Genomic DNA, 23,781 nt, shown 5'->3' with positions numbered 1-23,781 from the left:
CAATTCATGTGCTACCCCACAGGATTCTTCCTTGCTTCCCTCATTCTGTATTGGTATCTCTCCTTGCCCAATCCTACACATCATATAATGTTTGCTATCCTCATCCCATGATGAAAAACGAACCTGAAAAGAGGCCTTCAAGATTGTTTGCAGTCCTGTATTCTTTCTTTTAAAAAAATAAATAATTAATTAATTTTTGGCTGCGTTGGGTCTTCGTTTCTGCGCGTGGGCTTTCTCTAGTTGCAGTGAGCGGGGGTACTCTTCGTGGCAGTGCATGGGCTTCTTCTTGTGGCGGCTTCTCTTGTTGCAGAGCACGGGCTCTAGGTGCGCAGGCTTTAGTAGTTGTGGCTCGTGGGCTCAGTAGTTGTGGCGCACGGGCTTAGTTGCTCCGCGGCATGAGGGATCTTCCCGGACCAGGGCTTGAACCCGTGTCTCCTGCATTAGCAGGCGGATTCTTAACCACTGTGCCACGAGGGAAGCCCCTGCAGTCTTGTATTCTTAAAACTAGAGGCATATTGTCCAAGCATCGTGTTGAAAATTTCCTTGGGTTAATTCTTTTTCTCCCCTTCAGAATAGTTATATTATCCATTTGAAATATGTTTGAATTCATTTGTTTTCTTTTCACTTGGTTATAGGGCTTTCCTCATTTGTTCATTTAATTTTATTTTTGAGTATATAGAACATTAACATTATTCTAAAAGTCTAAAGCATACAAAAAGCTCCATGAAGAAAAGTGCTATTCCCCAACCCCCATCTCTTCCACTCTGTCCTCCCCCTTCCCTTGCAGGTAGCCATTTAATTAGTTTCTAGTTTATCCTTCCTGTGTTTCTTTTTTCAAGGACCCATCAGCATTCCCACCAGCAACCCATGAAAATGATTGTTTCCACACAACCAATAGAGTGTCTTGTGAAACTTTTACATTATTGCCAATCTGATGGATAGGAAATGGTATCTCAGTGGAGTTTTCAGTTGCATTTTTTATTATTCAGTGAAGTGAAATGTATTTTCATATGTTTAAAGACCACATATTAAGGATATTACCTCTATCGGTGGCATACCTTGCAAATATCTTCTTTCAGGTTTTTACTTCTGTTGACTTTGCTTATGAATTTTTACCACACAATTAAAAAATATTTTTATATAGTCAAATTTCTCAATTCTTTAAAAAATTTCATCTGGACTTTGAGTCATGGTTGAAAAGCCTTTTTCTACACCTAAATTATAGACGAATTTACCCATGTTTTCTTCTAGTACTTGTATAGTTCTTTTTTTTTTTTCATTTAGATCTCTGATTCTTAGTTTATTCTTAAGTATGGTGTGAAGAATGGGTCTAATTTTACCCTTTCTGTTTTTCTTTTTTAATTTATTTATTTTTGGCTGAGTTGTGTCTTCGTTACTGCGTGCGTGCTTTTTCTAGTTGCAGCGAGCGGGGGCTACCCCTCGCTGTGGTGCGCGGGCTTCCCACTGCGGTGGCCTCTCCTGCTGCAGGGCACGGGCTCCAAGCGTGCAGCCTTCATCAGTTGTGGCTCGCAGGCTCCAGAGCGCAGGCTCAGCAGTTGTGGCGCACGGGCCTAGTTGTTCTGCGGCATGTGGTATCTTCCCAGACCAGTGCTCGAACCCGGTCCCCCACATTGGCAGGTGGATTCTCAACCACTGCGCCACCAGGGAAGCCCCTTTCTGTTTTCAAATGGCTATCCAGTTGTCCCAATAACATTTATTTATAAGTCTTCCTTTATCAAATATTAAATTTCCATTTGTACTTGAGTCTATTGCCAGACTTTCTAACGTATTTCATTGGTCTGCCTATCTATTCATATCCGAGTACCATAGATTTAATTGAAGTATCTGTGCCGTATCCTTTAACATCTGGTCGGGCCAGTCCCCTATCTTCCCCACCCCCTGTCCCTGACATCTTTTTCTTTTCAGTGTTTTCCAGCTACTCTTGCATGCTTATTTTTCTATATGGACTTTGGTATTATCTTGTTTATCTCCAGAAAAAGAAATTGCTAGTATTTTTATTGGGATACAATTAAATTGACAAATTAACTTAGGGAAATCTGATATCTAGATGATGTTGAGCATCTTATTCAAGAAGGAATATCTTTGCATTTGTTCAAGTCTAATTTTGCATCTTTAAGGAATATTTTATAATTTTCTCTATATAGATTCTGCGCAGTTCTTGTTTATTTCTAAGTGTTATATCCTTTTGGTTGCGACTGGGTTTTCTCTTCCATTATGTGTTTTAACTGCTTGTTGTTTGTGTATATGAGACATTGCTTTTGCATGTTAAGTCTATATTCTGATACCTTGCTGAAATCTTTATTGTTTGAGTTTGTTTTATCATTGATTTGCTAGGGTTATGCAAGTATATTACATGTCATCTGCAAATAGAGAGAGTTTACAATTCTATGCCGCTACTTTCTCTTGTCTAATTGCTTTGTCTAATACCCCCAGGACTATGTGAAATGGTACTGAATATGATGAGTAGCCTTGTCTTACAGTAGTGGGAATGCATTTAGTGTTTTCTTAGTAAGATGCTGACTTTAGAAACATGTAAATATGTATATTTAAGGAAGTATCGCTCAATTCCTTTCTCTCAAGATGTATGCTGTATCTATCATCTAATTATCTATATATCATCTAGTTTCTATCTATAATCGATCATCTATCCATCCATTTATCTATCATCTTCCTATCACCTATGTAATCTATGTATCTATCTATCCATCTGGTTCTCTTTTATCTCATTTAATGCTTTTTGTCCCGAACTGTGAGAATAAGGTCTCTTCCTCCTGCGATCTTTCTCTAGCGCCCTCTACTGACAAAGTTTAATATCATGCCCAGGGGCACAGTAAAACTAAAAAGGTCCAGATTGGTTTTTGCAGAGCAGCAATGAAGGGAGGATTTGGAGTCGAAAAGCAATAAATCGATAACTATTTTTGCTTTAAACAGTTAATTATACTTTAAATATATTTAAAAATATTTTATCATTGCCCACATATTTACTCTTTCCAGTGCTCTTCATTCTTTTGTGTGTCCATCTAGAATCATCTTGTTTCTCCATAAAGAACTACTTAAAAAAAGTCTTTAGTGAAGACGATAAGCCTCCTCAGCTCTTGTTTGTCTGAAAAAAAAAACCCAAACTCTATTTTGCCTTCATTTTTGAAGGAATTTTTTGTTTGTTTTTTTGCTCTTTGAAAGATATGACATTTCCATCCCAGCACTTTAAAAACATCTTTCTGTTGTGTGTGTGTGTGTGTGTGTGTGTGTGTGTGTGTGTGTGTGTGTTCTTCTGTTGTGTTTTGGCTTGTGTGATTCCTTCTTTTCAAGTTCTTACTTGGAAATAATTTCAAACTTACAAAAATAATAGTGCTTCCATATACCTTTCACTGTACTTCCATACACCATCACATAACCCTAGGACAATGACCAAAACTAGAAAATTATACTGGTACAAGATTATATTGATGTTATTCAAGTTTTATCAATCGTCCCACTCTTCCCCTTCAACCACACTTGTCACCAGTCGCAACGACAGTAATTTATTACCAGAGGGGAACCAGGGGAGGATTGGGGGGAACCTCTCACTCCTTTCTGTGGGGTCCCTGGTGCCCGAGTCAGACGCGCTGTGGCTCCAGGGGGCGTCCCCTTAGGTCGGATTCACAACCTTGCCCAGGAAGAGGCTGCTCCACGTGAAGTCGTCGAAGATCATGACAACGAAGGGCCGGTCGAAGCGGATTGTGAGAGGCTCGGGCGCCGAGTTCCGGTGGACCTGGGTGCGGGCGGCCGACTCCAAGCCCCTCTCATCCAGTTGCAGCGTGGCCTTATGGACCACCTGGTGGGAACGGACAGAGCGGGGAGGATGAACACCAGCCGCGTGGGCGGAGCTTTCCGAGCCCCTTGGCTTCGACTCCTCCCACCCTCAGTTTTCTGGATGGCGAAGCTGAGGCTCAGAGAAGGTCACTTGCTGGCTCCTCATCTACGTGGCAGCCCCAGGACTAGCGCTGGGGTCTGTCCACCTCTGGAACTCAGGCCACACTTAGACTTCCTCCCTAGAGAGTGGGCAGCTGGAGCCGACCCATGGAGAGCAAGGGACTTGGGGCTGAAACTGGACTTCAGCATCCATATCGGGCTCCCCTCCCCGGGTCCTGGGCTGGTGGAGGGACACCTCGCTCCCTCTCCACTCTGCCAGTAATTGAGAGGGTTCAACTTATGCAAAATGCTTGTGCCCACTCTGTAGGGAAAAGGCTCATCTTTGCCTGCTGAAACATCCTTTGTTATGATCAAAATTAGAAGATATTCTCAGGTCAGTAAAACGCTTGAGTAGGTTGCATCAAAAGCATCGGAAAGATCAGAACTGGCTGATTAAATAACAACACCTACGGGACAGGACTCTCACTGATGGAGCAGCAGGGAATCAGAGGCTCAGAGCGCTCTGTAAATAGGCTAGGGAGAAGCTCAGCTGGGCTAGGAACCCCTGCAGTGTGTTTTGGGAATATGAGGTTTTGAGTCAAATGTCAGGCTGTTTACTAGCTCTGTGACCTGAGAAACTAGGGTAACACCCACCTCATAAGGAGGTAGCTGTTTGACTGAGTTCACACACAGGCATTTTATTGAGCACATACTGCGTGCCCACATCATGATGGTCAAAGTCTGTGTGCACGAGGGAGGGGGCTGCTGCCACCACAGCTTCCTCCTGTTCCCTCTCCTGTTTTGTCACCCACAGGACTGTAAGATCCTGTGAGGGCAGGGCCACGTCTGAGGTACACCCAGTGTCTAGCACAGTTTGGGGCACATAGAACATGTTCAGTAAATATTTTCTGAATGAATGAATAACAGAACATAAAGATGAAGGACGGAGATAAAGAACAGCATTGGACAGAACATTCAGTGTGATCTCACGCAGACGTTTCCTTTTGCCTGGGGGCTGCTCACAGCCCTGCCATGATGACTTGTCTTCCACAGTGCCCCCTCTGTGTGGCCTGGCAGAACGGTGCACGCCTGAGCTGTGGTGCTCCCTTGTCACTAGCTTCCTGTGTGACCTTGGGGACATCAAGTTCTTGCTGAGCTTTCACGTTGCTTATTATTATTTGTATTGTGAATTTGGGGCGGGAAGAAGGATGGGCTCTAGAGACCCCTACCTTTGACACCTTCGGCAGGGCCTCTTGGGTGATGCCTGAGAATTGTGTCCGGTTGTTGAGCAAGTCTGCAATGCCCATGTCCCCCATGATGCCCCCGAGGTCGTAGCCTCCGGAAATGGAGACCTTTGGGATGTACAGGTCCACCAGGCTGCTCGGGGTAAGCAGATGGGGTTAGACTTTCCCAGGGCTGGGCCCGGCCAGCCAGATTCCCGTTTCCCCTGTGATCCCTCCAGACCCTGCCTCCCAGCCAGACCTGCTCTTTCGGGACAGGGGAAGGAACAGAACAAGAAGCAGGATCTGCCTCTCCCTCCATCACACAGGCATCTTCCTCTCTGGGCCTCTGAATTGCAAAGTCCTTTCTTCTCAGCTCTTTCTTTGAGCTGATTCCACCTGATCCAGTTAAACTACCAGACACTGAAGCAAAGAATACCTAAAGAAGTCCTTGTGGGCAAAAGAAATAAAAGCAAAAATAAACAAATGGAACTGAATCAAACTTATAAGCTTTTTCACAGTGTTTAAAACCATAAACAAAACAAAACGACAACCTATGGCTGGAGAAAATATTTGCAAATGATGCTACCGACAAGGGCTTAATTTCCAAAATATACAAACAGGTCAAACAACTCAATATCAAAAAACTAAACAACCCAATCAAAAAATGGGGAGAAGACCTAAACAGACATTTCTCCAAAGAAGACATACAAATGGCCAAGAGGTACGTGAAAAGATGCTCAACATCACTAATTATTAGAGAAATGCAAGTCAAAACTACAATGAGGTATCACCTTACCCCAGTCAGAATGACCATCACTAAAGAGTCTACAAATAATAAATGCTGGAGAGGGTGTGGAGAAAAGGGAACCCTCCTACACTCTTGGTGGGAATGCAAATTGGTGCAGCCACTATGGAAAACAGTATGGAGGTTCCTTAAAAAACTAAAAATAGAGTTACTGTATGATCCAGCAATCCCACTCCTGGGCATATATCCAGAAAAGATGAAAACTCTAATTCAAAAAAGATACATGCACCCCAATGTTCACAGCAGCACTATTTACAATAGCCAAGACATGGAAGCAATCTAAGTGTCCATCAACAGATGAATGGATAAAGAAGACGTGGTACATATATATATATATTAATTACACCCAATGGAATATTACTCAGCCATAAAAAAGAACGAAATAATGCCATTTGCAGCAATATGCTTGGACCTAGAGAATATCATACTAAGTGCAGTAAGTCAGACAGTGAAAGACAAATGTTATATGATATCACATATGTGGAATCTAAAAAATAATACAAATGAACTCATTTACAAGACAGAAAGAGACACACAGACATAGAAAACAAACATAGCTACCAAAGGGAAGAGGCGGGAGGGATAAAATAGGAGTATGGGATTAACAGATACACACTACCATACATAAAATAGATAAACAACAAGGATTTATGGGGGACAAGCACAGGGAACTGTATTCATTATCTTGTAATAACCTATAATGGAAAAGAATGAAAAAAAGGATATATATATAACAGAATCACTTTGCTGTACACCTGAAACTAACACAGTATTGTAAATCAATTATACTTCAATTAAAAAAAAGAAAAAAACAAGAAGTCCTGTGGTCCCCCAAGCACCCCCTGGCAGAAGTGGAGGAGTGGAGGGAACGTGCAGCTGGGAGCAGGGGTCCTGGCCCCAGCCATGTCGCTAGTGCTGTGTGGCTTTAGCCAAGTCCTGTCCCTCTCTGTGCTAGTCCTCATCTACACAGCAAGGGAGAGAGAAGATGCCTGAACCCTGAAGTCAGTGATAGGGCCCCGGCTCTCCAGAGGGTGGAGGGAAGGCATGAGACCTCTGCACTTGAGCACAAGCTGCTCTGGGGAGGTCTGGAAGCTGGCAACCCGGGGGAAGTGAGGAGGAATCCAAGGCCAGTGGGACGTGTGACTTCTCTAGATGGGAAATGGCAACAGAAGGTAAGGGAGGCCGACCCATACCCCGCATTTGGCTGCCCTTCCTGACCTCCTTTATCTCGTCTAATCCGCGCAGGCGCACACAGCCTTACGAACTGGAGTCATCATCGTTAACTTCCAGATTGAGAGACTGAAACTCAAAAAAAAGCTGAGGAATTTCCCCAAAATCACACCGCTGGGAAGCAGCAGGACCATGAAGAAACCAGGACTAGGTAACTCGGAGCCCCATCGCCCCAACTCGGAAAGCTGCCCCACGACCTGCGTGGGACCTGCGCGGGCTGCAGCGAGGTGACGGCGGAGCAAGGGGATGGAGAGAGAGGCTCTCGCGAGAGCGCCCCGTGAGTGGGACCCAGAGGCTGCCGGGGGAGGTGGGTTGTCATCTGGGCCCTGAAGGATGCTGAGCTCGGATGCACCGGAGAGCCTAGTGGGGAAGGGCGTGGTGGTGCTGGGAGGGGTGAGAAGGGAGAAGGGGCCACGCAAGCGTGCAGGTGAGCCGTAGGCCACAGCATTGGATGAAGGAGAGAACTCATGATGTCTAAAGGTGCAAAGTTTTACCTTGAATGTTTTTTTAAAAAGTCTAGAAGAAAATGGTACGTGTTACTGACTAATGTTGTTTAAGTATTTTAGTGAAGAGATTATTTTTGGAGTAAAGAGAAGGGGTATCCTTCGCCTTATTTTCAACACACTAGGGTTCAGAATTTGAATCACGGCGCATTGTCACTACCTGGTGGCCCTGTATCTGAACTACAGGTTCCCTTCGAGGGGTGGGAGTGAAGTGGAGTGGGACAGTTGACCTGAAAAGCTGGCCAATGGCCTCCCCGACTTGCCTCTGGTGCCATTTCCTCTTCCGTGCATACTCTCGGGGAGGTTGCCACTGACTGAACCTCTACTCAGGCTTAAGGCACAGTTCACAGTGAAAGCAATCTGCTCTGCAGCCCCTTCTCCATTCCCCTGGCTTAGAGCCCGGCGTCCCGCCCTCCCTCAAATTGTACACATTATGCATCTCCTTCCCTGTCTTGCTCTGACAGAGCTTATGACATTGTACCACTATTAATTCCACCAGAATCCGTTTTCTGCTCTAGAGTGCATCCCTTCTGCTTAGCCTAGTGCATGGTACCTAGCAATTGCTTCCATATATATATTGAATGAATGAATGAATGAATGTATTCCAGACATGGTGCCTGGCCCACGAGGCTTCCTGAGCGATTCTAGATCCAAGTGCTGGCTCCTTCCCCTACAGCCCTCTTCCCTTTGAGTCTGCACCCCGCCACCCAGCTCCCACGTTGGTTGGCTCCTTCACAGACAGAACTCTAATCTCCCAAGAGCGAGGACCGTCTTCTCAAGAACATCTGCTCCCTCCTCCAATGGGAGGATCAGAGCTGGACACAAGTTTGATTATAATTTTGATTCCCCTCTGGTGCAGAGGTTCCTGGGAAAATGAGTTTATTATGTACTTATGTCCTTACTTTCTTATTTACTGATTGACTGATGGAAGAAACATTAGATTCCCTGAGTGACTTAACCGTTCGTAGGCTTTGCGTTGGTTCCAGGGTCACTACAGTGGTCATACGGTGGTCATTTTCATTATATCTTTTTATGGTCTCCCAGGAATCTTTAGCGGTGCTTGGTCTCAGGTAAGCAATATAATAAAATGGATCAGTGCGGGCTGGGTGATGGGTGAATTCAGCTTAAGAAAAAGATGAAAGATGTGATAATACAGAGGGTGGCTATCAACCTGCTGGGGAAGGTGGACCTCACTTTGTGGAATGCCCCAGACTATCAATAGCTCAGTGTTAATCGACAGAAAGATAAATAAGTGTGACCTCTGGATCAGAGAACCCAGCAGACAGGAAAATAATGAGCCCTGGAAGGCGAGTCTGGGGGAGGAAGGACGGCCAGGTGCACCCCTTTTCCACTTGCCCCACTTTCTGGGAACACGTCCAACTGCAGAAATCAACAGAGCTGGCTGGAGGGCTTACCTGTTGGTCAGGGACTTGGACCACCTCTGAATGGTGTCCCGGCTGAGCATGGCAATGACCGTGTCCATCTTCCCCTTGACCGGGAGGACAAAGAAGACGGTCTCGTTGCCTGTGTAGTCCAGCTGTACCAGCTGGCAGGGGAGCACCGAGTCGTTCAGGTACTTGATGGTGCTCGACTGGAACATCATGGACACCTTCACCGTGGTCGTCTCATTCACGTAGAAGTTATCTTCCCTGGTGCTTTCCAGGTTGAAGGAGTGTGCCCACGTGCCTGGGAAGAGGGGGGAGGGGGAGGGGAGGAGACAGACCTGTGACAGCAGGAGGAAAACGCAACTTGGGTGGCAGCAGAGGGCCAGGGGTGACCGCCAAGCAAGTGACACAGTGGCCTCCCTCAACCTGGAAGGTCCCCACCAGAGCTGCTGGAATTTGCTAAGATATGAAATTCCCAGAGGTTTAAAGCCTGTTCCATCCTCTACCCTTTGGGATGGCTTGAGGATTAGCACGATGTCTGAGACTGACTTCTAAAAATGGAAAGAGAAAGAGAACAGAGGACGCTGGCCCTAGGATTTGGGAGTAGGATTCAGTAAAGCAGACTTGGCCTTGTTGCCCCCCTCCCTGGAGTGGCTTCTGGACTGGAGGGCTCTGGAGGTGGTGCTGGGGAACCGACCATCCAGTCCATCCCCACCCCCTGATGTGCGGCGACAGAAGCCCAGCAGGCAGTCTGGCCGCCCAGTCAAATGTACCCACTTTCTTGCCGGAGGCCCCTTGCCTCCCGAGTGGCCCTGAGGGCCGCAGTACCTTTCCCAGGGGCAGAAGCAGGGTGAGATGAGTCCTTCAAGGTTACAGACTCCCACCACAGCTAGACTCGACTCCACTCCACCACGTTCCATGATGTCATTATGCAACGTTTGTTCCCCTTGTGATGGGGAACTCACTACCTAACAGATGGGACTTTCCACTACTGGTCAACGCTGAAGGGAAGGCAACTGCTCCTTAGATGAAGCCAAAGCCTGCCTGATTGTAATGCCTGCCGACTGAGCCTCTTTGACCCTTGAGTTTATTCCAGAGTCCTCTAATAGGTGATAGATCTTTGGATATTTAGACATGGATTGAGTCTCATCAGGGCCTCATCGGCTCTAGGTTAAGTCTCCCCAGATCTGGAGATGACTGAGGTCTCTGAGTCTAGCAGGTCCTGAGTGTCCTGGCTGCCCTTGGCCTCCAGCCCAGAAGCCCTTGTGAGGTCACTGTTCCCCAACTGAGGCTGCCTGAAAGTGGCCAGAGCATAGCCACAGGCAGACATTTCTCTATCCCTCTGCCTGTGGGATCTCTGGACCACGAAGCCAGAACTCTTGGTTCTGAGCCAGCCTCAACTCCCTGGAAGGGTTACTAAGGGTGACCATGGGCAGTGGCCAGAGGATGTAGGGAAAAGAGCAATGGATGTGGAGCCTGGAGACCCAGGGGCTGTGCCTGGTCCATCCCTAATGACTGAGGCTGTCTCACAGCAAGTGAGATAATTTGCGGGTTCTCAAACCATCTTCTAATAGAAGTCTGGGGTCCTCAGAATTGAAGGGGGGAGTGCTTTGTGGCTAACTTGTCCAACTCACAACCAAGAAAATGTAGATAAAATATTTTTCAGTGCTAGGTTTTTCATCCTTAGAAGTCTGCTGTGTGCTTTTTACTGAGTATTTCTTTTCTAGAAGCAAGTATAACGTATATCCAGTTTGGCAGAAAACCAAATACAGAATGGGATCTAACCTCTATTTTAAGGGATTTTTTTTTTTGAAAATTCTTGAGTTAGGAGAACTTATGGTAGAGAAACCTAAGAATTGATGAAGGGAAATTGGAGAGAGCAAGGATGAGTCCCTGGAAAATCTTTTAACAATATTTCTAATGTTCTCCAAAAAAAGAGCTGTCGAGACAGTCCACTAAGTAAGGAACATGCCAGGGATACTGTACATGTCCTAAGTTTAGTGATGAGAGCCACACCATTCTTCATTTCTATTTATTATCCTGGCGTGCTGGAAACATTTCAGAGTATCTCTCAACTTAAACAGGGCTTGTTAATTAGCTTTGCCTGATCACGGAAAATCTGTGTACAAACAGGCACAGGTGGGTGCAGGCCACACTCCTGTCAATGTCTGTTCCTGCGTTCAAATGTTCAAATCCTCTCTGATTTTATTACCAGGAACTACTGTTTCCCATCAACTCAGCCCCACTGTGGTCATGAGAATGCTTAGAAACTGTGAGAGCAAAGCCGTGCGCCAAATGACACCCTGCCAGCCCCTGTCCTGCCAGCCCCCGCTCAGGCTCCTTGCAGGCTCAGGAGGGCCCTCTCTCTCTCTGGGTTTTCTGTGCTCTTCTCCCCAGGCTGTGTTACCAGAACCTCTATGCAACCACTTTGGAGTTACTTCCATTTACCAAGCACTACGCAAATGCACTGGACCTCCCAAAGAGATGAGGATGCCATGCACAAGAGTGAATAGTCTAGTGGGAGAGATGGCCTGGAGAATTCATGGGAGCATGCAGAAACATTTCCGGGCAAACATTCCCTGACTCCTTGGCCCCCCAGGGTCAAGAAGAATACTGCCTTTTGTGTGGGACCACAGAAGATCTTAAATAGCCAAAGCCATCTTGAGAAAGAACATAGTTGGAGGCATCACACCTCCTGATTTCAAACTGTATTATAAAGCTATAGTAATCAAACAGTATGGTACAGGCATAAGGACAGACACATAGACCAATGGAACAGAATTGAAAGCCTAGATATAACCCCTCCCATATATAATCAACTAAGATATGACAGGGGAACCAAGAATACTGAGTGGGGAAAAGATAATCTCTTCAATAAATGGTGCTGAGAAAACTGGATATTCACATGCAAAAGAATGAAACTGGACCCCTATCTTACATCATTCACAAAAACTAACTTGAAATATGTTAAAGACTTAAACATAAGACCTGAAACCATAAAACTCCTAGAAGAAAATGTAGGGAAAAAGGAACTCTTTGATATTAGTCTTAGCTATGATTTTTTTTTTTTTTGAATATGACACCAAAGACATAAGCAACAAGGGAAAAACTAACAAGTGGGATCACATCAAACTAAAAAGCTTCTGCCCAGCAAAGGATACAATCAATAAAGTGAAAAGGCAACCTATGGGATGGAAGAAAATATTTGCAAAACATACATTTGATAAGGGGGTAATATCCAAAAATATATAAGGAACTCATACAACCTCAATAGCAAAAAAAAAAAAAGCCCCAAATAATCAAATTAAAAAATGGGCAGAGGACTTGAATAGATTTTTTTTCCAAAGAAGATGTACAGATGGCCAACAAGTACAAGAAAAGGTGCTCAGAATCACGAATCATCAAGGAAATGCGAATTGAAACCACAATAGCACTTCACACCTATCAGAATGGCTATTATCAAAAAGAAAAGAGAAAACAAGTGCCGGCAGAATGTGAAGAAAATGGCACCCTTGTGCACCGTTGGTGGGAATGTAAAGTGGTGCAGCCACTATGGAGAAGAGTATGGAGGTTCCTCAAAAAATTAAAAATAGAACTACCATATGCTCCAGCAATCCCACTTCTTGGTATATATCAGAAGGAAATGAACCCACTATACTGAAGAGATATCTGCACTCCCATGTTCATTGCAGCATTATTCACAATAGCCAAGGTGTGGAAACAATCAAGTATCCATCAATAGATGAATGGATAAAGAACAGGGTGTGTACACACACACACACACACACACACACACACACACACACACACCCCAAATGGAATATTACTCAGCCATAAAAAAGAAGAGAATCCTGTCATTTGCAGCAACATGGATGAACCTTGAGGGCATTATGCTACGTGAAATAAGGCAGACAGAGAAAGACAAATACTGTATGCCCTCACTTATATATGGAATCTAAAAATACAGAATTTGTAGAAACAGAGAAAAGAATGATGGGGTAGGAGGTTCGGAGAAGTGGGTAAAGGTGGTCAAAGGTACAAACTTCCAGTTATAAGATGAATAAGTTCTGGGGAATCTAATGCACAGCATGGTACTACAGTTAATAATACTGTATCATATGCCTAAAAGTTGCTAAGAGAGCAGATATTAAAAATCCTCACCCCCTGGCCCCAACACACAAAGGTAACTGTGAGGTGATAGACGTGTTAACTAACCTTATCTGGGTAATCATCTCACTATATATATATAAAATCATCCCATTGTATACCTTAAGCTTACATGATAAGTCATTTATATCTCAATAAAGTGGGAGAAAAAAGAAAATGCTGCCTTTGCTGGTCAGTCTCTCACCCTCACTACCATCCAAGAAGGGAGGCCTTTGCCAGGTGGGTTCCCAGACTTGTGTTGGAGAATAGACAGAGAAAGACAAAGAGGCAGGAGGATGGCTCACCAAGATGCTAACTCTGTCCAGGTAATAAAGATCTGGGGGAGGGAAGGGGTTCAGTTGGCTAATGGAGGGCCCTGAGTGAGAGCTGGGGAGGAGAGAAATGGGCATATGGGATAATCTTTATGTTGTTGAGAGACACATTAAATATTATACTTTTTTTTTGGCTGTTTTACCTGCACTTCTTTGTATATGACTACTTAATTGAAACTGAACCACTTGGGTCCAGGTTTACACGTTCTAACAAGATGCATATTAAAATTCGGTGTGGGCAAACTGCAGAGGATGCGTATGAGAGACAAAGATTTGCTGGAGAGAATCAGGGGAGGCTTCACGGAGGTGATGACTTTTGAGCCAAGATTTGAAGGGTGGGTAGAAGTTTTAGGCAGTCAGACAAGTTGAGGGAGGGCTCAGGGGACAGAATGGGCACGGGCCTTGTGTCAGGCAGAATGCCCCCCCGCCCCAAGGATGTCCTAATCCTTGCAACCTGTGAATATGTTATGTTACATGGCAAGAGGAAATTAAGGCTGCTAATCAACTGACTTTGAGTTGAGGAGAATTTTCTGGATTATCCAGGTGGGCCCACTGTAATCACAAGCATCCTTAAAAGTAAAAGAGGATGGCAGGAGGGTCAGAGTCAGAAAGGAGACGTGATGGAAGTAGAGGTCAGCGCAATGCGATTACTAGCTCTGAAGAGGGAAGGGGGCCTCAAGCCAAGGAATGCAGGTAGCTTCTACAGGCTGGAAAAGGCAGGGAACAGACCCTCCCCTAGAGCCTCCAGAAGGAACACACCCTGGCATCCCCTTGACTTTAACCCAGAGTGGCCCATTTTGGACTTCTGACCTCCAGAATTGTAAGTAATAAATTGGTGCTGTTTTAAGCCACGAAGTTTGCCGCGATTTGTTACAGTGGCGATAGGGAACTAATACAGACTTCTATGGGGAGAGTCATGCTCGAAGACACGAAAGGAGTTTGGCGTGATTGGATATTGTGTGTGTGTGTGTGTGTCTGCTGTGTATTGGGAACTTGTATAGGGGAAAATGTTGAGACCTGAGTCTGGACAAGGCAGAAGAAACAGATGATTTCTCAACCTTGGGACTCTAGCCATTTGGAGGCAGATATCACTGTGGGGGGCTGTTCTGGGCATTGTAGGACGTTGAGCTTTCTCCTTGGCCTCTACCCACAAGATGCCAGTGGCACACCCCACCCCACCCCCAGTTGTTACAACTCACAATGTCTCTAGACATTGCCAAATGTCCCTGAGGGTGGATGGGGGTGGGAATCACCCTGGGTTGAGGACCACTGCTGTAGACTAAGGACTGTAGATGTCATTCTGGAGGATAATATATCCCCAAATTACCTGCTCATCAAAACGATTGGGGAAGGGGGCCTTGTTAAAAGTACACATTCTAGGACATTCTTGCATCAGTTTTGCTCTAGTAGATCTGGTGTGGGCTCTGGAATCTGTAATTTTAACAAGTCTCCGTGGTGATTTTTATGGACAGGCATTTTGGAAAACTTTGCTCCGAACTGGTGAGGTGGGGCTGTGGTTTGGCTGCGAGGGGTCTGGGCTGGAGCTGGCTCGGGTGGTGCGTGCAGGAAGGCTTATGGGCCGTCTGGAAGTTCCTGAGGGTGGCGGCTGTGTCTGTCTGGTTCTAGGCTCTATTTCCAGCCTCTGACCAAGTGCCTGACTCACAGCCAGACCTTGGTCAATATTTGTAGACCACTAGGCAGCCAGACTGTTCGTGGTTACGTGTTTGGGCCTTGAAACAAACTGCAAGGGCTTGGGCAAGTTGCTCTACTGGGTGTCATTTTGATCCTTGGTAGGGATGATATAATTTCACCTTTCTAATAGTATCAAGAGCACACCCTTAATTTTGATGGCTTTTACTATCCTCGGCAATAGTAGATGGGGCCTTGTCAGAACGGGATGGGTGAGGGGTACCTTTAAAGAAGATGTAGTTGATCAGGATGAGCATGGCTGAGCTATCTTGCTCCGAGAACAAGTCCACAATTTTCCCTTGCGTCTTATTTCTGATATACTCGTTGATTTGTCTGCTGGCTCCTGCCCAGTCCTGGAAGTCAGCATTCAAGGCCTCCAACTCATAGTAGTGCTTGGTGTCTGCTGAGAATGACTCCAGAAGTTCCAGGCTGTGGTCCAGGAACATGGCATTGCCCATAGTCATTTCCAAGGTGGTGTTTGACTCCCTGAGGAGGTGGTGGAGATGCCGGAAGCCCTGGTGGATCTCGGCTTCGGACATCTCAGTGAGGTTGAAGCCCAGGCCTTGGAGAAGCTGCTCCCGCGTGTAGCCTCTGGCGCCCAGGGACAGCATAGCCAAGGCTGTGGAGATGCTCACAGGGGAGATGAAGACATTCTTGCCCGGAGCTGAGGCCACTAAGTGCTTATACAGGGTAAAGGCAAAGTCAACGTTGTTTGGAGCCAAGTGCCGGTGAGGGTTCCTCATGCTCATGTCAGTGTCAGGGTCCTTAGCCTGGATGGTCCAGAGCCCACTGGTAGACAACCAGAGGAGACAGATGTACAGGGTGAACAGCATTGTTCAGGATGGCCAGGCCCTGGAAAATCAGAAATGCTCATTAGATGATGTGGGGCCTCCGAGGCAGTGGGGCATGGGGAGCAGTAGGCAGAAGACCCCATTGAAGACCCCCCTCAAGCTCCAGTTTCTTCTTCCACATTGGCTGTGTGACCTGGGGCAAGTCAGGACTCTGGGCCTCAATTTCCTCACCTGAAAGTATGAATTACACCTGCTATGATTTATCAAATACCTACCAAGTTTCCAAAATTTTGCCTCACCGACAATAAAGTATATATGATTCTTTTGGTTTCAGGTAGGCAGAAGTGGAAGCTCAGAAAGGTTAAATATCCGCTCAGTTGATATAGTCAAAGTACTGAAAGAAAAAACTATCCACCAAGAGTACTATAGCAGGCAGAACTGCCCTTCAAAAGTGAGCGAGAAGTTAAGACATTCCCCGATAAACAAAAACTGAGGGAGTTCATTACCACTAGACCTCTCCTACGAGAAATGCTAAAGGCAGTACTTCTGGTTAAAATGAAAGAACGCCAGAAAGTAAATAGAATCTGTAAGAAGAAATAAAGATCTCTGCTAAAGGTAAATATATGAACAAGTATCAAAGCTAGTATTATTGTGATTTTGGTTTGTAATTCCACTTTTTATTTTCTATGTGATTTAAAAGACTAATGCATAAAAAGTAATTATTCATATATGTTTTGGGACCCACAATGAATAAAGCTGTAATCTGTGACTTAACTGAAAGGATGTGGGAATGGAGCTATATAGGAGCGATTTTTGTATGCTACTAAAGTTTATCTGGCATAAATTCAAATGAGAGTGTCATAACTTTAGGATGTTAAATGTAATTTCCATGATAACCAGAAAGAAAATAGTTATAGAGTATGCACGAAAGGAGGTGAGAAGGGAATTAAAATGTTTCACTACAAAAAATCAACTAAACACAAAAGAAGACAGTAATGCAGGAAATAAAGGACAAAAAAACTATAAGGCATACAGAAAACAAATAGGAAACTGATAGAGTGGTCCCTCCATATGAGTAATTACTTTAATGTAAATGGATACAATTCTCCAATCTAAAGACAGAGATTGACAGAATGGGTTAAAAAAAGAAACAACTATATGCACACTACAGAAGACTCATTTTAGATCCAAAGGCACAGGTATGACAGTGAAAGGATGGAAAAAGATATTCCATGTAAAGAGACACCAAAGGAGAGTGCAGCTGGCAGAAGAAAGAAAACAATAAAGATTAAAGCCCAGACAAATAAACAGAAAATAGAAAAAGGAGAGAAAATCAATGAAACCAAAATATAATATATCTAATCAATATAGTATTATATAGTAAGGTAACATAATATAATAATATAACATTATATAATATAATATAATGTCATCTTCAAAGAGATTAACAAAATTGACAAGCCTTTAGCTAGACTGAGTAAGAAAAAGAGAGAGAAGTCTCAAATAACTAAAATCAGAAATGAAAGTAGGGACATTACTACCTATTCTACAGAAATTTTAAAAAATTCTGAGAATACTATGAAAAAATTGAAAATGACACACCAACAAATTGGGTAACCTAGATGAAATGGAAAATTTATAGAAACACAAAACATACCAAAATTAAACCTCAAAGAAATAGAATATCTGAATAGACCTATAAGTAGCAAGGAAATTGAATCAGTAACTGAAAACCTCCCAAAAAAGAAAAGTCCAGGATCACATGGCTTCAGTTTTGAATTCTACCAAACATTTAAAGAAGAATTCACACAAATTCTCCTCAAACTCCTTCAAAAAAATTAAAGAGGAGGGAACACTTCCTAACTCATTCTTTGCCCTGATACCAAAGCCAAAGACACCATTAGAAAAGAAAACTACAGACAAATATTGCTTATGAACGTTGATGCAAACATCCTCAACAAAGTGCTAGGAAATAGAATTCGGCAGTGTACTAAAAGGATTTTACACTATGACCAAGTGGGATTTATTCCTGGAATGCAAGGATGGTTCTGCATACACAAATTGATCAATGTAAATACCACATTAAAAGAATGAAGGAAAATAATCATATGATCATCTCAACTGATGCAGTAAAAGCATTTGACAAAATTCAACACCCCCTTTCATGTTAAAAACACTCAACAAACTGGGAGTAGAAGGAAACTACTTCAGCATAATAAAAGCCATATATGAAAAGCCCACAGCTAACATCCTACTCAATGGTGAAAGACTGAAAGCTTTTCATCTCAGATTCAGAACAAGACAGGATGCCTACGTTTGCCTCTTCTATTTAACACAGTATTGGAAATTCTAGCCAGAGAAATTAGGCAAGCCAAAGAAATAAAATGCATCCAAATTGGAAAGGAAGAAGTAAAATTATCTCTGTTCACAGGCAACACGATCTTATACATAGAAAACCCTAAAGACAACAAAAAACTTATGAGAACCAATAAATTCAACAAATAAATGGGATACAAAATCAACACACAAAAATCAGTTCTGTTTCCATATACTAACAATGAGCAATCTGAAAAAGAAATTAAGGAAACAATTCCATTTATAATAAAATTAAAAAGAATAAAATACCTAGGAGTTGAGTTAGCCAAGGAGGTTAAAGGCTTGTACACTGGGAACGTTGCTGAAAGAAATTAAAGAAGATATAAGTAAATAGAAAGACATCCTGTGTTCACAGATTGGAGGATGTAATATGTAAGATGTCAAAACTACCCAAAGAAATCTATAGGTTCAATGCAATTCTTATCAAAATCCCATGATATATTTTGCAGAAATAGAAAAATCCATCCTGTAAACTTGGAGAGCATTATGCTAAGTGAAATAAGTCAGAGAAAGACAAATACTGTATGATACCACTTATATGTGGAATCTAAAAAATATAACAAATTAGTGAATATAATAAAAAAGCCGACTCACAGAGAACAAACTAGTGGTTACCAGTGGGAAGGGGAAAGAGGAAATATAGGGGTGGGGGAGTGGGAGGTACACACTCCCTGACTTCAGACTATACTACAAAGCTACAGTCATCAAAACAGTATGGTACTGGCACAAAAATAGAAAAAAAAAAAAAATAAGTGGAACAGGATAGAAAGCCCAGAGGTAAACCCATGCACCTGTGGTCAACTAATCTATGACAAAGGAGGCAAGAATATACAATGGAGAAAAGACAGTCTCTTCAATAAGTGGTGCTGGGGAAACTGGACAGCTACATGTAAAAGAATGAAATTAGAACACTCTCTAACACCATACAAAAATAAACTCAAAATGGATTAAAGACCTAAATGTAAGGCTGGATACTATAAAACTCTTAGAGGAAAACATGGGCAGAACCCTCTCTGACATAAATTGCAGCAAGACCTTCTTTGATCCACCTCCTAGACTATGAAAATGAAAACAAAAATAAACAAGTAGGACCTAATTAAACTTAAAACCTTTTGCATAGCACAGGAAATCATCAACAAAACGAAAAGAAAACCCACAGAATGGGAGAAAATAAGTTCCAATCATGACTTGGTCTTTCTGGTGACACCCCCCCCATCCTGAAGTCATCCAGGAGCTCACCCAGAGTTGCCTCATTAGAGCAAAGGACACTGCAGTCACCCAGGAAATTCCAAGGGATTTTGGAGCTCTCCCTCAGGAAGCAGGGTCAAAGACCAAATATTAGAAAACAAATATTAGAAAAAAAGATGCTTCTAATGTTCTTATCACTTAGGAAATGACAAGGGTTTTAGGAGCCCTGCACCAGGAACCAGGGGCAGAGATCAGCATGTATTTTTTCCTATATTTCACAGTGGTATATGCCTGTGGTTGAATAATATTCAGTCTTCAAAAAAATGAAATTCTGATACATGCTACAGCATGGATGAATGAACATTGAAGACATTATGCTAAGTGAAATAAGCCAGTCACAAAAGACAAATATTGTGTGATTCCACTCACATGAGAGCCCTAGAGCAGTCAAATTCATAGAAACAGAAAGTAGAATAGTGGTTAACAGAGGCTGGGGGGAGGGGGAAATGGGGAGTTAGGGTTTAATGGGTAGAGTTTCAGTTTGGGATGATGAAAAAGTCCTGGAGTTGAATAGTGGTGATGGTTTCACAACAATGTGAATGTATTTAATACCAGAGAACTGTACACTTAAACCTAGTTGAAATGCTCAATCTTTGTATATCTTACCACGATACAAAATTAATTATAAGCCATGAAAAGTGTTTGATAAGCGCAATTCAAAAAATGCAGCCAGGCTCAGAATCAGTAAGTGGACACTCTGTCTGCAAGGCCAGTGGTCCCAAGCTCTGAGCTTTATGGAATCCCCTGTATCCCCATAAAGAAGGGATACTTACAGGAGAAGCTGATTCCCCTGCACCACCCCACCTACGGGACTAGCCATGCTGGGAGGGGGCTGGGAACCCGCAGTAAAACCAGTCCCAGGAGAATGCGTGCACGTTGCGTGTGGGAAACCCTGGTCTGCTTTGGAGCACCCCCGAGGCCTTTTCCCTGGCCTGTTACAAACCCAGAACCTCATGAAAGCGGGCTGTAAACACACCCCTGACCTCCCTCAGCCCTCCTCCAACCCTCCCCGCCTGTCTCCCTCCACGTGGTAGAAAAACAAGCAAATTCCTTGCTTCTTGGCTTTGATAACTGCCCTGACGCCCTGCCCCCTCCCTCCCCAGCCGCCTGGCTTTACAGACAGTTCTCCTTTTTCCTGGGCTTTGTGGCAGACCAAGTCGAATGAGGATCTCAGCATTGCTATTTATGACCTAGGTGACATGGGTGCACTGTTTAAAATTCTTCCCGTTTCCTTGGCATAAAATAAAGTTGATAGTAGTACCCGCCCCAGGCCTGGCCCATTTACCTTCTAAATTTCTGGGGTTTGTCTTCGCTTCTTCAGTCTCAGGACACAGCCCAAGTTCGGGGCTTGGCATCTCTCCCGTTGCCCCCTCCCCGCCCCCACCTGTTCTCCTTTCCTCCTGCTCACCTCCTGCCAGCCTTTCTTTCCTCTGCAACTAGGGCATCTTTCCAAAATCAAGCGGATGGGCCATTCTCCTGCAGAAAAGCTTTCAGTGACTCCCATTGCCTGCGGGCAGAGCTGATCCTCACTGACGTGGCCCAGGGAGTCCTCATGCCCCGTCCCTGGTGACAGTACCACCCCCAGCCTCAAATCTGGCCTCTTGAAGTCTCAGTCACAGCAACACTGGGTGTCTTGTGGTGTCCTCCCAGCACGTATCAGACTTTCATCCCTCTGCCTGGGTCAGGCCAGGGAGGTCATTCCATTCCCCAATGTTTGCAGAGCCCGGCTCTGGCCTGAGAGCTGGGGACAAAGATGGGCCTGTTCCAGTCCTGCCCCATGTGGGTCCACTCTGTCGGCCCGTCCCCTCCTTGTCATGCCTGGCTCACTGCCTCTTGTCCTTTGGCACGCAGGTCCTGGGTCACCTCCTCCCGGAAGCCCTCCTGTGTGCCTCTCTCTGTCACTGCCCCCATCAGACTGTAGTGAAATCTTTGCTTCAGCCCTAGCCACCTCCACACCTCCACCTCTTTGGTCCCTTCTTGGGCAAGGACGCCATGCAGTTCACAGCCTGGAACGAGATGGGCTTGCCCCCAGTAGAAGTTCTTTTCCCTTCCCTTCTCTACCTGTTGTCTCTGAGATTTTGTGCCTCATCCCCTCCTGTGCTAATCCGCCAAGATGGGGATTAAATCTCTACCCACCTCAAAAGACTTTTGTGAATATCAGTCACAGCTGTTATCAGTGCTTTCTTTAGTGACCTCACTTCATGGGTCATCCTGGGCCCATTGTACAGATGAAAAAACTGAGGCCCAGGGAGTAAAAGCTGAAATTCCAAGCCCTGCCGTCCGACTTTGGAGCCTGTGCCATGCTGTTCTGCCTTTCTCTAGAGTGAAACAGCTCTCTGAAAAGTACCCAGCAGCGTAAAAATGCAGAGTATCAATATTATCCATGAATTTCATTTCAGGTGTGTCCTCCTTGTCCCTCATTTTTGAAGTGACACACACAGTAAACACCCACTGTGTTCTGTTTTTCCAAATGCCCCCATAAGCCAGGTATAGTCCCAGGTACAGTCCTAGGCCCTGTGCATTTAAACCTCATACCACGTGGTGTAATGCTGGTAGTTCCGTCCTATCTGCAGGATCCTTGCCCCAGGTCACTGGGGGAGGAGGTGTGTGTGATTCTGTAGGATGCACAGTCTGTGCTGTGGCAGCCGGGCAATGCCCTCTCCTGCCTGTGTCCCCGGCAGAGGCGTTGTGTGTGCTGATGCATCCCAGCTCTCAGACTCCATCTCTGAGGCTGTGATGGCTGTTTGGCTGGCCTTAGGAGCATCATGCGATGGCTGGGAATGGCTCTTAGTTCAATGTCAGTCCCTGCAAGGCAGGAGCCCAGGAGAAATAAAAACCCCTGTGGGTAGCCCACAGACTCTGAAAAACCCTCCCCAGGGTCGCCTCTTATCACTGCTGGTTGCCCTAATGCTCAATGCCCCATTAAAAAAAAAAATTAAATGAGCAAGACACAGTCGTGGCTTCGTTCTGGAGGCTGGGCAGGAGCGGGGGCGATGGAGAGTCCTTAGCTGTTACTCACGGTCTGCAGTGGGCTCGGGCTGCAAGTGCTGGCTTGGTCCTGCTGTCCCGGATCCTGTCATGTGTACAGTAAGCCGGCGGGGCGGCTGCTGCTCAGTCTTGTTTGCCAGCTTTCCTGCTGGTTAATGGTTAGAGGGGGGCCAGTGGCCTTCACCATTTGGTGGTCTCCTCCCCCCAGTCATGAACCAATGGGAGCCTTTTCCAGGAAATTTGAGTAAACACAGCAATACTGCGAATTAACTTTCTTCGGCGTACAGTTCCCTGAGGTTTTATTTTTTGATATCAAAATGTGGCTGGAGTTGCGTCAGTGTTTGTGGTTGCCCAGGGGCAGCTGGCACAGGAGCCACAGGTGCCCTTAATTAGCACGATGGTGCTGACAGCTGTGAAGAAGCGGGTGCTGAGCTTGGGCTGGGAATGAGACCAGCAAGGTCCTGCCTTCAAGGGGGGCAATGGTCTGATGGGAAAGACAGACGTGGAATAAAAGGCAGCCCAGTGATTCCCATGCATTATGTCATTTAGTCTTCACAACGACTCTGTGAAATGGATACCATTATTATTATCACTCTTCTCTAGATGGGGAAACTGAGGCACATGACGCTTAAGAGAGCTGCCCTTGAGATTCGAATCCAAGACCATTTACCTCTGAAATCTCGCACCTTCACTTCCCTCTTCCCCACATTTTTATTCATCAGTTCTCTTTTGATTGCAGGTGACAGATGAAGTTCAAACAGCTTTAAAGCAAAAAAGAACATTTATTGGATCTCCTGAAGGAGAGTTCTGAAGGGTGGAGGGGGACACTTCAGGCCTGGCTGGATCTAGAGGTCCCAAGATGGTCATCAAATCTCTGTCTCTTTAAAAAAAAATTCTTTCTTAGTTCTGCTTTCCTGCTTTAGTCTCTCTGTGGTGGAGACAAATGCGGGCACTGCAGCTACAGGTTACTTGGGTCTAACTGGTTATTTGATATCAGAAGGAGAGAGATTCACTTTTTTTCAGTGTTCATATCAGCCCCCACAAAGGACGTGATTGCCCATCCTTGGACTGATAGAGTGTGCAGAAGAATAGGGCATTGTGAATGGCCAGCTAGGGTCCTGTGCCCTCTGCTGGGTTGATGACGCCATTACTA

The 23,781-nt window shown here is 44.8% G+C and overlaps 1 protein-coding gene across 4 annotated transcripts; it reads right to left on the bottom strand.

The window, feature by feature from the left end:
• Window positions 1-3,522: 3,522 nt before the first annotated feature.
• Window positions 3,523-22,768, bottom strand: LOC132420022 (corticosteroid-binding globulin). 4 transcript variants are annotated; one of them, XM_060003980.1, is made up of 6 exons: window positions 22,660-22,764; window positions 18,642-18,693; window positions 15,449-16,077; window positions 9,089-9,359; window positions 5,142-5,289; window positions 3,523-3,835 (listed from the first exon to the last, which is right to left on the bottom strand). In XM_060003980.1, the coding sequence occupies exons 3-6, from the start codon at window positions 16,056-16,058 to the stop codon at window positions 3,650-3,652; spliced, it is 1,215 nt and encodes a 404-aa protein (XP_059859963.1). In that variant the 5' UTR covers window positions 16,059-16,077; window positions 18,642-18,693; window positions 22,660-22,764; the 3' UTR covers window positions 3,523-3,649. The 4 variants fall into 4 exon arrangements, with proteins under 4 accessions (XP_059859963.1, XP_059859961.1, XP_059859962.1 ...); XM_060003978.1 differs by lacking the exon at window positions 18,642-18,693 and having other exon boundaries at window positions 22,660-22,768; XM_060003979.1 differs by lacking the exons at window positions 18,642-18,693; window positions 22,660-22,764 and adding an exon at window positions 21,049-21,282.
• Between the last annotated feature and the right edge of the window lie 1,013 nt (window positions 22,769-23,781).

Source organism: Delphinus delphis, chromosome 2 (assembly GCF_949987515.2).
Source record: "Delphinus delphis chromosome 2, mDelDel1.2, whole genome shotgun sequence".
Lineage (NCBI taxonomy): Eukaryota > Metazoa > Chordata > Mammalia > Artiodactyla > Delphinidae > Delphinus > Delphinus delphis.
This window is presented reverse-complemented; position numbering and strand designations above follow the sequence as displayed.

Coding starts and splice junctions, on each gene's coding strand:
- LOC132420022 (XM_060003978.1), bottom strand. CDS start 16,058: ATGCTGTTCACCCTGTACATCTGTCTCCTCTGGTTGTCTACCAGTGGG. Junction 9,360..15,448: donor CAACTACATCTTCTTTAAAG/GTACCCCTCACC, acceptor CCCTCTTCCCAG/GCACGTGGGCACACTCCTTC. Junction 3,836..5,141: donor CCCTGCCGAAGGTGTCAAAG/GTAGGGGTCTCT, acceptor CGTTCCCACCAG/GTGGTCCATAAGGCCACGCT.